Genomic DNA, 13,778 nt, shown 5'->3' on the forward strand with positions numbered 1-13,778 from the left:
ACACTTCATGGTTAAACATTTTCTCTGCATCACTGAGATTATACTTGTTAAGCCTCTGTATTCACAATATACATATATTATTTTGATTTCAAAGATACATTTTAAAGACCTCCTACTAGCTATAAGAATAAACCCTATACAATCACAAAAGTTGCCAATACTTCCCCTATGTTAACTTACAACAACTTATAAGCATGAGTTAAAGCTTAGACTTTAAAAACAGAATAATGCCACAAACCCTGAGAAAGCTGAATCCCTTGGAACTTCCTCTGACCCTTTTACTGACATCAAATTCTTAACCTCACCTTTTTCCCCAGTTTCTCAAGCTCCTCATCATACATGTCTTGCAACATATCCTTAAGGTCATGAACTTTAAACTAGGGTGGTTTTTTCCTAGAAAACAATTTGCAGCCATCAAAACTGAGGCCCAGACAAGGAACACAGACAAGGCCCAGACACTGACACCTTTTCTATTGGTTCTTGAAGCCTTCTAAGCAATGAGAATTTTGTAACTACATTGTCAACCTGCTCACTTGACAGTTGGTCTCCTCCAAATAGCTTTTGAACTTCATGTCTGTTTGAGGTCAGTTTGATAGACAAGGTGATGAAGCTTCTAAAAGTTTGATAGAAAAGTGGTGACTGGGAAAGAAAAATCAGTGGAGGCAGGGAGGGAAAATAAAGCTGCAGCTGCTGTTTTCATTGTGTTTTTGTGCAGGGGCACCCTGCTTACATGCAGCAGATAAAAATGAGACATAAATGAAGACATCATGCACTTACATATTTTTCCTCCAAATTTGGGGGCATTTCTGTTAAATGCAAAGCTACCACAAAAGCTGCAAAACCTTTTTTTTTTTTTTTTTTTTTTTTGCATCAAAACATAAAATCAGGCCACGCTGCTCTGAAGCTATGAGGCATCACATACTAAAAAAAGTTAAGAGAAGCTAGCCAAGAATTCTCCTACAGGCAACTGGGGCCCCATGTGTCTTTGTTATCTGTACTCTTGCTTAGGAGCAGAAACAACAGCAGCTGCAGAGCAGCACAGGCTGCAAGAGGAAGGTCTTGCTGTCTGCATAATTGACTGAACTGTGCGATTTGATAACCCAGCCTCTGGGTGAAGCACCACTGCAGATGGCAGAGAACAGTCAGCTAACAAAGCTCTTGTCCTCCCAAGAAAGCAGAGATATCTGCAAACTGCTAAGGCTATATTCTAGGAAAGCTGTAGTGATTATTGAATATTATCTCCTTTATTTGTAAGTTTTCTGTTTCTTCCCCCCTAGAATAAAGTTCTATTTATTAAGCATGTAATACCCTGTTTTTCTGGTAGGGAATATGAGCCACTTTTTGGTGTGTTCTCACAGGTTCCTGGGAAAAGGTTTAGGATGTTAAAGTCTGAATGTGGATCAACTCCTACTGTTGCAAGTCAAGTCTTGGTAGAAGTCATAAACAAGCTTTTGATAAGCTATTCAAGAAAAATATCATGTCAGGATAAATATTCCTATTCCTGCAAGCAATCTTTTTATAGGAATGGTTCCATTAAAACAACACAAATAACTTAAAAACAATAAATATATATATATTAAATAAGTATTGTATGGGAAGTTATAAGAAGCCATTATACTGACTCAAGTACAACCAATATTTAATTAGCTACCCTGACTGTGCCTTGAGTACTTGCCCATGCTGAATTTAGTAACAGAATGCAATCTTTCTTTTCCGAAGAAACAGAGTACAGAACCCTCTACTGTGGAAACAGAATTTTACTTTTACTCCTGCAGTCAATTTTTGAAGAAATTGTACATTTTCTACTGTTTACTCAGAGTGTTTCTATTTCCTACATAAAAAAAATACATAAGCTGCTGTCAAGAAATGGATGGGTGTCACAATGAACAGCACAAAATGAAAGGAGAAAAAAAAGAACAAATAATCTGCAAACAATAGATGACTAAGGGAATTATGTTATGAATTGCCTAATCTTATTCTTTTCTTCAATATGACTGCCCATCTGAAAATTAAACAGTATTTTAAGCAATGAAAGGGGGTGCAATTTGTAACACCTCAACGATGTGAATATTGCTTTCTACACAGGAGATGTATTTCAAGTGTCATTTATTATTGACACAACATTTATTTCATGACTTTTTTTTAATCTTCCAAAAGAAATTCTGAATTATTATAATGAAACATTATGGAAACATTATAGAAACATAAACAAAAGAAATGCCCTACTGCATCAGAACAGTGATTTATCCACCTGGGTATCCACCTCTCACTGTGGGAAAAGACAATTATGGTTAGGAAACCTGTTAAGTGTGCTCTGAGCTAACTATAAAAGAAAGCCACTTCTTCAGCTCTCTGCATTTTAAAATGTCATTTCTTAGACAATAGACATGCTGAAAGATGGATTTTTTTTCAATAAGGATTAATGAAATGAGGCAAGGGTCAAGGATGATTACCCATTATATTTCTCAATGTTTCTCATAAAAGTCAAAAAAAAACTGTGAAGTCAAACATATAAGCCCAAGTCAATTATATAGCTAGCACATTTTTCTATGAGAAGCTGTTCAAACCCTTCACGCCAGCCAGGGTCAGGAAAATTTCTCATCTGAATCTGACTTTGTAATTTCAGACTGACATTAAATTTTTGTATTTTCTTATTCAGAGCTTGTATTTTGTATTCAAACTTCAGTCATGCCCTTGCACAATTAAGGCCTTTAAAGAATGCCTGAAACTATACTGAAGAAAAGGGTTTGAATATGATGAGACAACATCTTCTCCTTTCTACTTAACACAGGACATTGGCATATCCTGAGAAAAGTATGAATCTTAGTATGTACTGAATTATTTTAGTAAATACAAAAAATTTACCAGCAGTTCTCTAAAGAACTCTATGAAGGCTACTACAGGCAAAGAGCACACAAAACTGCTCAGACTGGGAATGCAAAGGCATTGTCACCTCATGCCATACCTGGGTGATATTGTCATTAATATGCATATGATGTAAAGCTGACAGAAGTCTATTTTAAATTTTCTCAAGATGGAAGAGTAGCAAAAACTCACACAGAAGCTGTGGACCACCAGGACGTACTCCTTGACCTACATCAGTTTTCCAAACCTAGGTGAGCTCCTTGTTTCCCTTTCACTAGTTCTCTGATATGTAAGGTTCTGTAAAAACAGGGATGTGCATACAGCCATCATTTGACCACAAATATTTCAGCATATTTTCAGTCAACTCTCTTTACAGTAAACAGAAAACTGAGATTGCATAATATCTGCATGCAAACACTGGACCTTCCTAATGTTGTTAGAAGATCAGTATTTTTCATAGTAAAACACTATTGCACAATGCCTCTGGAAGAATTACAAACATAGTCCCTTTGATGGGTAGTCCAGAGAGTATGAGAAGGCCTACTTTCCTCAAAATCTACTCAGTCACCATATAATCATTTACTTGCTGCTTGCAAATATTAATCCAGGGTCAAGGTAATGGCCCTGTGACACAATACTTAAATTTATACAAAACCATGCCCTTTTAGTATTAATTTATAACCTTGGTGGGCTAGTCTGATTTAAAAGCAGACTGCTGGCTTTATCAGAGCATGGGCAGAAGTGCCCTAACACTGCAAACAAAATGCTGCTTTTAGCTTCAGCTTTTTTTCTAACACTACTGCAGTGTTCTAATGCCCAAAGTAAAACAATTCCTACAGCTGCAGACTGTAATACCATTGAAACAGATGCAGGCGTGGCCCTGGATTTGGTCAACAGACATCGCAGAGATGGCTATGTTTTTGGTTTATTCCGTGTTGCTGATGCACACGAACTACATATAGTAAGTATCAATTTAAAGGCTACTTCACAAAAGACTAAGATTTTAAAATAACTAGGCAGATCATTAAAAGCTTATGTTTGTTGCTTTAAACACAGCAACATAGATGTAATACAATGAATCAGCTCTAATTTACACTATCTCAGTATTCATTTGTGCATGATTTATTGTACATAAGCTTGGTTCCGAATGATGCTGAGTGTGCTCTGTTCTCTTGGCTGACAGGATGTTAGCATAAGAGATGCTCTGAACAGCTTTATACAACACCGGAAATTAATTTGTACTGTCTGTTGTCAGGGCTCAGATGTTATGTTCAAAATTTATATTCAGAACGTTTCTTTAATCTGGAAATGTCTAACATTAATTAGATCAATGTATCCTGCAAGATCAGTATTTTGTTATCTTAATTTTGAAGAGTGCTGGATAACAAAAAGGCAGAGGAAGCCAGAGAAGATGAAAACACCACTCTGCAAAACAAGGGAAAGGCTGGGTAGATAATCCATATCAGTCATTTCCTATTTCCTTCCTATTTCTATTTCTGTTTCCCAAAGAGTCTGCATAAGACTTTCTCAAAGATTGTCTAAATGCCAAAGCAAATCAATAGCACAAAAAGCAAAAGAATACAAAACTGCTTTAACTAGAAGATAAAGGACACCAAGAATATGGAGATTTACCAATGCAACTGACTACCTTTTAGCTTCTTGGCTGTGAAACTAGAATCCAGCCACAAATGCACTCCTTAAGAAGCTTATTACACATCTCAGCACGGCAACTGAAAAAAGAGACTAGTTTTTGATGGAGCTGTTTAAGGTTGCCTGTTTAAGCATGAAAAAATGACCCAAAGCCCAGATTCCCATAGGTCTTAAGATATACTTCCAAAAAAACTGTAGGATCATTTTGCTTTTTCAAGACCAGGATGTGGAAAGAGCCACAGCTTCAGCTGTCAGAGTCTACAAGAATAGAAAAGGCTCTTGTCTCTAACTTCCTGCTAAGAAATCCTCCCTGTAAGGTCTCTGTACCTTTTCAGACCCAAAGCCACCAGATGTGGTCTCCTGCATACTGGTTATGTACACTATTGTGCAAGAAGTTATGCTGGCTCTACTGCCAAGATAACACTGAAAAACTAATACATAAAAAAAAAAGACCAGGACATGATTTTTATTGTCTCCTTGCAGTAATCTGAAGCAGGTCTATCACATCAACCCCCTTAGAAGTTTAAGTAGAGCAATTCCTAGCAGCCAGCCTCAACTGGGCTTACAGGGGAGTTAGAAGCATAAGATACTCAAGTATTCCCACTAGAACAGTTCTGGGCTTGTACAGTGCAGAGCTTCGGTGTCCAAGATGCTATTAAAACAGCCTAAAAGGCACCATAACTTTTTTTTTTTCTCCCCAAGAGCTATCCATTGGGTGAACAGAGAAATTTTTCTACTAAATATTTAGATGTAGACACTTAATTTCACCCAAGCTCTGCTTTAGGCTTTATTCAAACTAAAAGAATCCTGCTGGAGAAAAGAGTTCTTTGCCAAGGGAGAACTGGTTCCTTTAGTAGTTCACAGTGTATTTAGTCATTATCAATTTAGAGGGCTCCTAGTGAATAGCACAATTTACAAAAGACTCTTACCTATCTTACCTTTCCATTCAGTTCTATTCCATAAATACAGATTGGAAAAAAATAGTCTGTCTTACTGCCTCTGTTCTCTTCTCTGTCTGCATTTTACTAATATGTAGACTAGGAGCTTGAAATTATTGGGAATTATGCAATAAAATAGAAATACTAACTACTCCAAAGCAGAGAAGAATTATGTGGTTAGTGGGCAGAAAGGGTGTCCAGAACAACTATATTATTTTCTTTATTCTGTGATTGAATACCACGTGTCTTTGTGTAAATCACCTAGGTTTTAGGTTCTATTTTAAAAATAGAGACAATGCTAAGACATCCACATACTGCAAAAACAGTGCTTAAAATGACATGCTGGACTCTCACTGATAAAAATATTACACCAGACTGCAGTAATTCTTTCTCAAGGTCTTGTGCATAAAGAAAAACTCTGAAAAAGGAATGTGAATGGCTGAAATTTCATAAAATGAAGGGCTTTGCATCATGTTATTTAAATGACAAAATAAAATACGTTCATTCTGTTCATTCTAAATGTCCATACACAGGTTGCATGAAATTTAAATAATGCATTCCAAATATGAACTGAGATTAATTTTCCTGCAGAAAAATATGAAACTGTTTCTGTGGGCACAGATAATTCTTAACACCATGTCCCATTACACTGGCAGCCAAATTAAAATTCTGATTCTCCATCCTATTTGCGAAGGAGACAGAACAGGCTAGATAAATTTCAGGGCTAAGGCTCCTGACTTTGTAGTGATTATTACAGATTCTTTGCATCACTCCCTGAATAAACTGAGCAGGAAACAAAGTTCTGAAAGAGCATCTGGTCACTGGGGTAATTTGAAATGGATATAGCTACATAATTGGCTGCTTAGACAACTGAGCTCCTAACAGACCAATGTGTTCTATGTGAAAATCAGAAAGAGAGAGCAGTAACTTTTTAACATTGGCATTTTTGCTACTTGATGGATGCCAGGTTAACAACAGACTCTTTTCACAGGCTCTCCACAAAAGGATAAGAGGCAACAGTTCTAAGTTACAGGAAGCAAAATACTGACCAGATGTAAGGCCAAAAAATTAATCATGGAGAAAGTGCTTAAGTGCTGGAACTGCTAAGAGAGGTTATGGAACATCTGTCTTGGTGATATATAGAAGTCAGATGGGTCTAACTTTGAAGTTAGCTTTGCCTTGAGAAAGTGGCTGGACAAGATGACCTCTAAAACCTCTTTCCAGCCTAAACTCTTTCTCCACTTGTCAGCTCAGAAAAACCTTAATAGGGAACTGAGGAAGCTACATTAAAGATTAAACACATCTACTTCAAAAAAAGTTTCTTTTGGACCAAACTTTTTGTGTACAAATTGCTTTTTACCCACATTTCTCTTCCAGGGAAATTCAACAGTCCTCTACTTAACTTTGGATGTACTAGAAACTGAATGCTCTGTATTATCCAGAAGACATTGGGAGTCTTGTGAATATGGTGACACCTATTTCATGGCAAGTAATGGATAAAGGTTTGGAAAAGGATTGACCCCTTAAATAAGTGCAGCTTTATTTAGCCAATTGTCTCAAAGCTATACTCTGCATCTCACTGCTGGCATCAGTACTGATGTTTTAAGAATAATTTACTGAAAAGTAAAGGACACTAGAAATTATTTTTAAAAGGATTTTCCTAGTATATTAGCCTGAAATGACAGTAGTATACTTTGTCATCTTTCCATCATAGTGTTTGTGGTATGCATGAAATGTTGGCAGTGTCAGTATACATATGTTATGTAGCAATACTTGTCCTTTATTGCTGCAGTCCAGTGATGCAGTCTGTGATGAGAACTATGAGTCCCAAACTTTATTCAAATAGGAGAGTGGTGATACTACCACACAGGACAAAGCAGGAAGGCCATGAGGAGAGAAGGCATTTACTCTTTTTATTAAGATGGGGAAAAGGAAGTGAAGAAAAGGTCCATCCACTTTTTGATAAAGATTTATGTAACCTTGAGTATCTCTGGCATCCTAATTTCCCATCCTAGATAGTATTATCTTGCTGTAAATAAATACTAAAACTGAGATGGCTGGTGTAGTTTTCTGTTCTTTACTCAGTTGTTCAAACTGAGAATTAAAATGTAGGCTCTTGTAGAGGGAGCTCTTGTTTTATCTGAATGCCAATTTTGAGTGGTACCAGATCAAACATTCAATTAATGACCCCATCTGCTATGCTTAGAAGAACCGTACATTAAAAGGATTCATATTTCTGAGAACACCTACATCCAATAATCCAGTGAAAATAACAACATAACTATGTATTCTCTTTTCCTATCAGGACTTTGGGCAATGTAAGATTATCACATATAGAAGTCAGCTTCTCAAGAAACCTCAGCTATATGGATTTAACTGTACATTAAGTCCAGGTAAAATAACCACTTTTGTAAGCCAATGCATACCTCAAACCAGCCCTAGTACCAAATTACAAGCCTATGCACTACTAGTGTATGGTAACTGTAACATATTCATCTGCTTGCAATTCATGTTTTAGATAGTTCAAATGGAATCTTAAGAATGAGTAATAGAATTAAGGTTACCCGACTCTTCTAAAGAAGACTTTATTAATGTCAGATGGTATCACTATTCCAGTCCACCAAAATATGATAATGAATATCAGAAAAAAAGTAAACTTGGAAAGAATCCCCATTTGGGGTGGTAAGATTCATAAGAATTAATTTTCTCAGTTTGTTGTTTGGTTTTTGGGTTTTGTTTTTGGTTGGTTTTTTTTTGATGTTACAGAACAAACCCTTATTTGTGGCCTGAGGGATAGGTATTTCACTTCCAAGGAAATGGTTGCATATTCAGTTTCTGCTAATGAGTTCACATTAAAGGCACATGCACACTCCCTTGAGTACTAATATCCATTTCAACATTAGTAAATTTTGTTTTCACAGTTCCTCCTGATTTATTAGAGTGCAAAGATTGTCTAGTGAAAGTTGAAGCATTAGAAGTTACTGAGCAACATAAAAATATTGCTACAAAGGCCCTGAAGAAATTCAACAGTGAGAGTAACCACACAAACTACTTCGATGTGGACAAAGTTGAAAAGATTTTAAAGATGGTAAGTGGTACTTTGTCCTAGAATTACTCAAAAAAACCAAAATTTTGCGAGTAGCTTGAAAACCATGCCACCAGAACTCTAATCTTTCTGGAACCAGAACTATTGCTTGTGATGTATCAGCATAAACAATCTGCTTAAAATTGAAGGTCCTTCTTCAGCAAAGATGTTACCAGCTTCAATTTTGGCATGTGAAAGCAAAATAGTTTCTCGTCTGCTAAAAACTAAGGCAATGTGATGGCATCCAAAATGTCAGAGCCTACTTTATGTACATGTTTTTATACAAGCTTATTAACTACTGACCAGAGTTCAAGATGTATAGTTATGTGTATTATCACAGTCATACATTCTGTCAGCTGAAGTCAGATAATTTTTTACTCTTAGAGTACATAGCATATAGGTATAACAGAAAGTGGAACATACTCAGCTTAATTTTGACTTTGTTGTGGAGCAAAACAGAACTCTGAGAGCTCTGAAGGACAAGAAGTAAATTTGCATCTGTGTTGCAGCTCTTGAAGGACTACTGGGTCTGGTAAATAATTTCTCCACCTTTGAGTGATGCCAACATGAAGACTTATCCTGTGGGTGATTTGAAGTGTAGCTCTCATATCACCACAATTTCTTGCTCATAGATACTGTAAACTTTCACTTACACAGCACAGGATCATTCTGCCAACATGTGTCAGTTCAGGACATCTCTGTAATGAGGTCTGATGGCTCCTACTGTAACACACATTGAGCCTGGAAATTGCCTAAATTATAGCATGGCCAACCCCAACTCCCTGTGGCTTTTTATATTGCTTAGAAACCTAACAATGTTCTACACTGTAGTCCCATGTAGGATGTATCCCTAGTCCCATTTAGCAAGTGGCTGCTTTTGGTTTGCCTGGATTAATGTGTTTCACCCTAAATACCTTGTCTTCACACTTTGCTGTCTTTAGCTAGTGACAATTTAGATTGTACCATCAGGTTTCAACAGACCGCATAACAGTTAGAAACTATAAATTAAATTAGAATATATCATAAAGTTTGTGCACCTACTTGTTAACCAGTTTAGTTAAATTAATGAAACTTGTGTGCACAGACATGCTGTGGACACCTTCAACACAGACTTGAAATAAACCACAGCTGGAAATTAAAATGAAACACCTCTGTGGATTTTAATAGGATCACAAAGGCCTTCTCCCATGTTCCCATGGAACAGTGCCTTCACTATGAATAACGCCATTGACAACAGAGAAAGCAATAATCTCACATTAAGTGGAGGAATTTCATTCCAAATTAACATCAGCACTGTAGTACAATACCCTTCCATTACTGGAAAGGGGTGACTGCCATCTCATAAATCCCTGTATTTTTACAGAAGACAGTTCAGTTTAGGGAGAGGATTCTAAGAATGCTACCTGTTAAAAACACAGGCTGTTAAACAAACAGGTTTATAACATACACATACTAGACAAAGAAGTAAATCAACCATTCCTGGAATTTGTAAGGGTGTGAGGCAAGTAAGGTATAAATTATTTATCCTCTTTTCCTTACTGAATATACATGTATGTGCGACCATTTGAACAGCACAGGTAATGAAAGCATGAGGTAGACAGGATTTTGACAATATCAAGTGTGGTTGCTTTTTAAATTACAGGACTTTAAATTTAGTTACCACTTCTTGTTTGACTTTTCAGACTGGCTCCCATGAAGGTTACATTTTGGGTTTTTCTATAAAAGAAACCAACTGTTCCAAATCCGCACAACATGCAGATCAGGCACTGGAATGTGATTTTCTGGATGACTCTCATGCTGTAAGTAAAGTCTTAGAATGATAAGTGACACAATGTGTGGCACCAGGGAACACTTCCCACAATCCCACAATTAGGTAAGTGTGTACCTAAACTCAAAATTTTAAATCCAGCATGTTCAAGCCTAGAACTTACTTTTATAGCTGGTACTTTTTATTCCATAAGGAGCCAATCTTAACTATCAAATCTAAATGTAAAAAGGGGTCTGGCATACTACAGAGCAAGAAATAAGCTATTCAGTTTAAATCTGGCTTTCAGATTCAAATTGTGGTCATTCCCTAATATTTAATTTATGCCATTTTCATAAAAACAATTACACTAACATGAGTCATTAATCATGAAAAAAAAATTTATTATGAAATCCCTGTGAGTTCAGGGTTACTTTTTTCCTCTTTGTAGCAAAGGGATGGAGAGTAGAACAATTCAGTCTTGTTTGTAGATCATTGTCAAAGCATTCTACACCCCACCTTCCCATAACAATAATAATCTACACCAAAGAAGTAACTATCAAGGCAAGATCAAAATTTTAGAATAAATTGTTCTGCAGAAATAAAGTGGAAGGAATAATTATATGATTCTGTGAGTGAAATAAAAATGAAACATGTAGAACTTTTGTTCTATCCACAACCATTTTCTTCTCTGGTTCTTTATACTCCACAAGACTGGAATAGGCTGTGAATTAACTGGCACTGCCAAAAGTTCACTAGAAGCACAAGCTAGAGGTTTTGAATTCTTGCTCTTTCCCATGAGAAATTCCACACAAAATGACTGGACAGCAGTTGAAAGTCACAGCAAATAGGATGCTAAGGGAAGTAATGCTAAAAGATTACAACAAATTACTTTTCAAAAAAGAAGTGTGGAAGAAAGCTCTACCTTGAGCTTTGTCTGAAACAGCATATCTACACAGGATCTGCTTTTGTGGACTTCAAGCAGAATTTCAAAATAGCACATTCTGAACACGTTTCACAAGCAAAGAGGGAGAAAAAAGGAATAAAATCAGCCATCCACAGGCTACTCATTTTGAGGACATCAGTAGGTGCCCAATTTCTTATAGACATCAGGGAAGTAAAATGGAGAGTAGTAGTTCTCTAGTTATATATGGTAAAGTGGTCATCACAGGCAAGAACACTCAAAATTGACATATATTTTAATAATTATTAATTACTGGCAACTATCTGGTCAGAAAGCTCAGGATCTAGCTAAGTTATGTAAACATACTTAGGTATTAAAGGAACTGGCCTAAACCTTTAAAATGTTGAACTTTCAGTAGTTTCTATTAACTCCAGCCACGGGAACTCAGATGTGTATTGTTTGCTTTTATTTTCTTTTGCTTAGCATGTAGGATTCTGCAAGGCAAGAGTTCTAAATGATCCAGATAAACCAGACGGAAGAGATGTAAGCTGTGAAGTCTACCAACCCTGGGTATGTACTGAAATGTCTCTGGCTATAGCCTTGTTCAGGCTTCAGAAACATCACTTAGTCCAGACTGACAGGTAATTGTGACAGATGTTTACATCCCTTTATGCCTGGCTGTGATGCAGTCTGTCAGGACACAGTGGTTTTTGACCACTAGGTCAATCATAGGATGAATTAGAATTGAGCTGTTTCTACTACTACCTCCAACAGTGTCTTCTCTCAGTCCTGTTACAATCCTTAGTTGAAGTGAGCAGAGACTGGCAAAGGACTTCAAAGGAATTTTAGAAAAAGTAGGGGAGAGAAACTTTATCATATTTGGCATTCCAGGTTATATTAAAGCAGCTACTCCAGTGTGAATCTTGTTTTGATCCACTGCAAACTTTGCTCAGTTGGTTATAACATTTAATTTTGATATGGTGTAGTATTTCCAGATGATTTTTTTTCCTTACACATCACCAGAACTGTGTATGCACAGGTACTAATTCCCACCTCTCTTTCTTGTTGCTTCTCTCTGTCCTATTAACATCTCGCTTTGTATTTCCTTCTCTGGTGTTTTATAAACAGCATCACGACCATGGGCACAGATGCAAATATTCTGCGCTGGGAAAACAACACAGACATCCCCATCCCCATCCCCATCATCATTTTGGTCACAGACATCATCATGGGCATCGTCACAAACTTCATCACAGACATCATCAGCGGCATGGACATCGAAACACTTCTCAATTCAGACCAGAAAACCCTGGGCATAACCATAGTTTTAATGAAGAACATCAAGACAGCCATGAAGGAACTGCTCCTTCTCCTTCCTCCCATGGTGGACCACATCACCACTTTCACCCTCCACATCATTGTCCTCCACCTCCTCCCCATGACGGACCACATCCTTCTCCCCAAGAACAACCACAACATCCCCCTTCTGCTCCTCCTCCTCATGATGCACCACATCCTACTCCTCCTTTCCAAGAGAAATTCTATAATATCCCTTCTCCTCCTATGCCCCCTGATGAATCACATAATCCTCCTCTTGGTCCCCATCATGGACCACATCATCACCATTGTCGTCCCCATCAACATAGACCAAATCACCACCATCATCCTCTCCGTCACAGACCACACCACCCTCCTGCCCCGGGACACCCTCCTCATCTCTATCATCACCATTACAGACATCACTGCAACAAGACAAGCATGTCAGGAAAGTACTTTCCATTCCAAATAACAGGAGCTATCTATCACATCCCAGTTCTAAATCAGCAGGATTCTCTCACACCTCCCACTGCAAACTTTCCTGAGATATCCCAAAGCAACTCTCATTTCTCCAGCAATGATGAAGGTATTCCCTTCACTGGCTCAAGTCTAAAGGAGATGCTAGAAGCTGTGGATTTTTCAGATTCCCCTACACAATCAAAGTCATGCCCAGGAAAACCCAAACTTGTTCTTCCAAAAATTTTGCCTTTATTTCCACATAGCTCCATGGCACAAAATTCTCCTACATGACCTCAAAGAAAGATGTTTCTGGTTTGAGGGCTGCAGTGACAGTGACAGTTGAACAATATATGAAAACAGAACATGGAGAAGGGGAAAAAGTATACAATTTCTAGGGAGGAAAAGCACTGAAAATAATGATTAAGCCAAGTATTCTAACCTGCACCTAACCTAGCTGTCTCAGACTCCAGTGTAACTGAAAAGGTCAAAATTCTGAGTCACTCAAGTGTTGTGAATGAGTATGAATCTTCTCACCAAACAATGCTCCTTTAATTCTAACAAAAGGAAAAAAAGCCTTAATAGTGAAAACTACCATCTAAACTCTTTCATTTTCTCATAATTCATAATTCTCATGTACTTCTCTGAGGAAATCTGACCTTGAGGAAATTTGATTGCCTTCCATAAAAAATGATCCATGGCACTACATTCATGTTATATAGAGAATCTAACAAAATAAAAATAATAATTTTTCTTGGGATGGTTGCCAAAGTTTTGTCTTTTTTTGTTACTATGGATCTTTAGCTGCACAGTAAAGGC

At 37.2% G+C, this 13,778-nt stretch overlaps 1 protein-coding gene across 1 annotated transcript; it reads left to right on the forward strand.

Annotated features, from left to right (window-relative positions):
* Window positions 1–3,552: 3,552 nt before the first annotated feature.
* On the forward strand, window positions 3,553–13,717 carry HRG (histidine rich glycoprotein). The gene is made up of 7 exons (XM_008493436.2): window positions 3,553–3,826; window positions 6,831–6,938; window positions 7,759–7,846; window positions 8,375–8,541; window positions 10,221–10,337; window positions 11,670–11,756; window positions 12,315–13,717. The coding sequence occupies exons 1-7, from the start codon at window positions 3,629–3,631 to the stop codon at window positions 13,251–13,253; spliced, it is 1,704 nt and encodes a 567-aa protein (XP_008491658.2). The 5' UTR covers window positions 3,553–3,628; the 3' UTR covers window positions 13,254–13,717.
* The last annotated feature ends 61 nt before the right edge of the window (window positions 13,718–13,778 follow it).

Source organism: Calypte anna, chromosome 9, assembly GCF_003957555.1.
Source record: "Calypte anna isolate BGI_N300 chromosome 9, bCalAnn1_v1.p, whole genome shotgun sequence".
Classification (NCBI taxonomy): domain Eukaryota; kingdom Metazoa; phylum Chordata; class Aves; order Apodiformes; family Trochilidae; genus Calypte; species Calypte anna.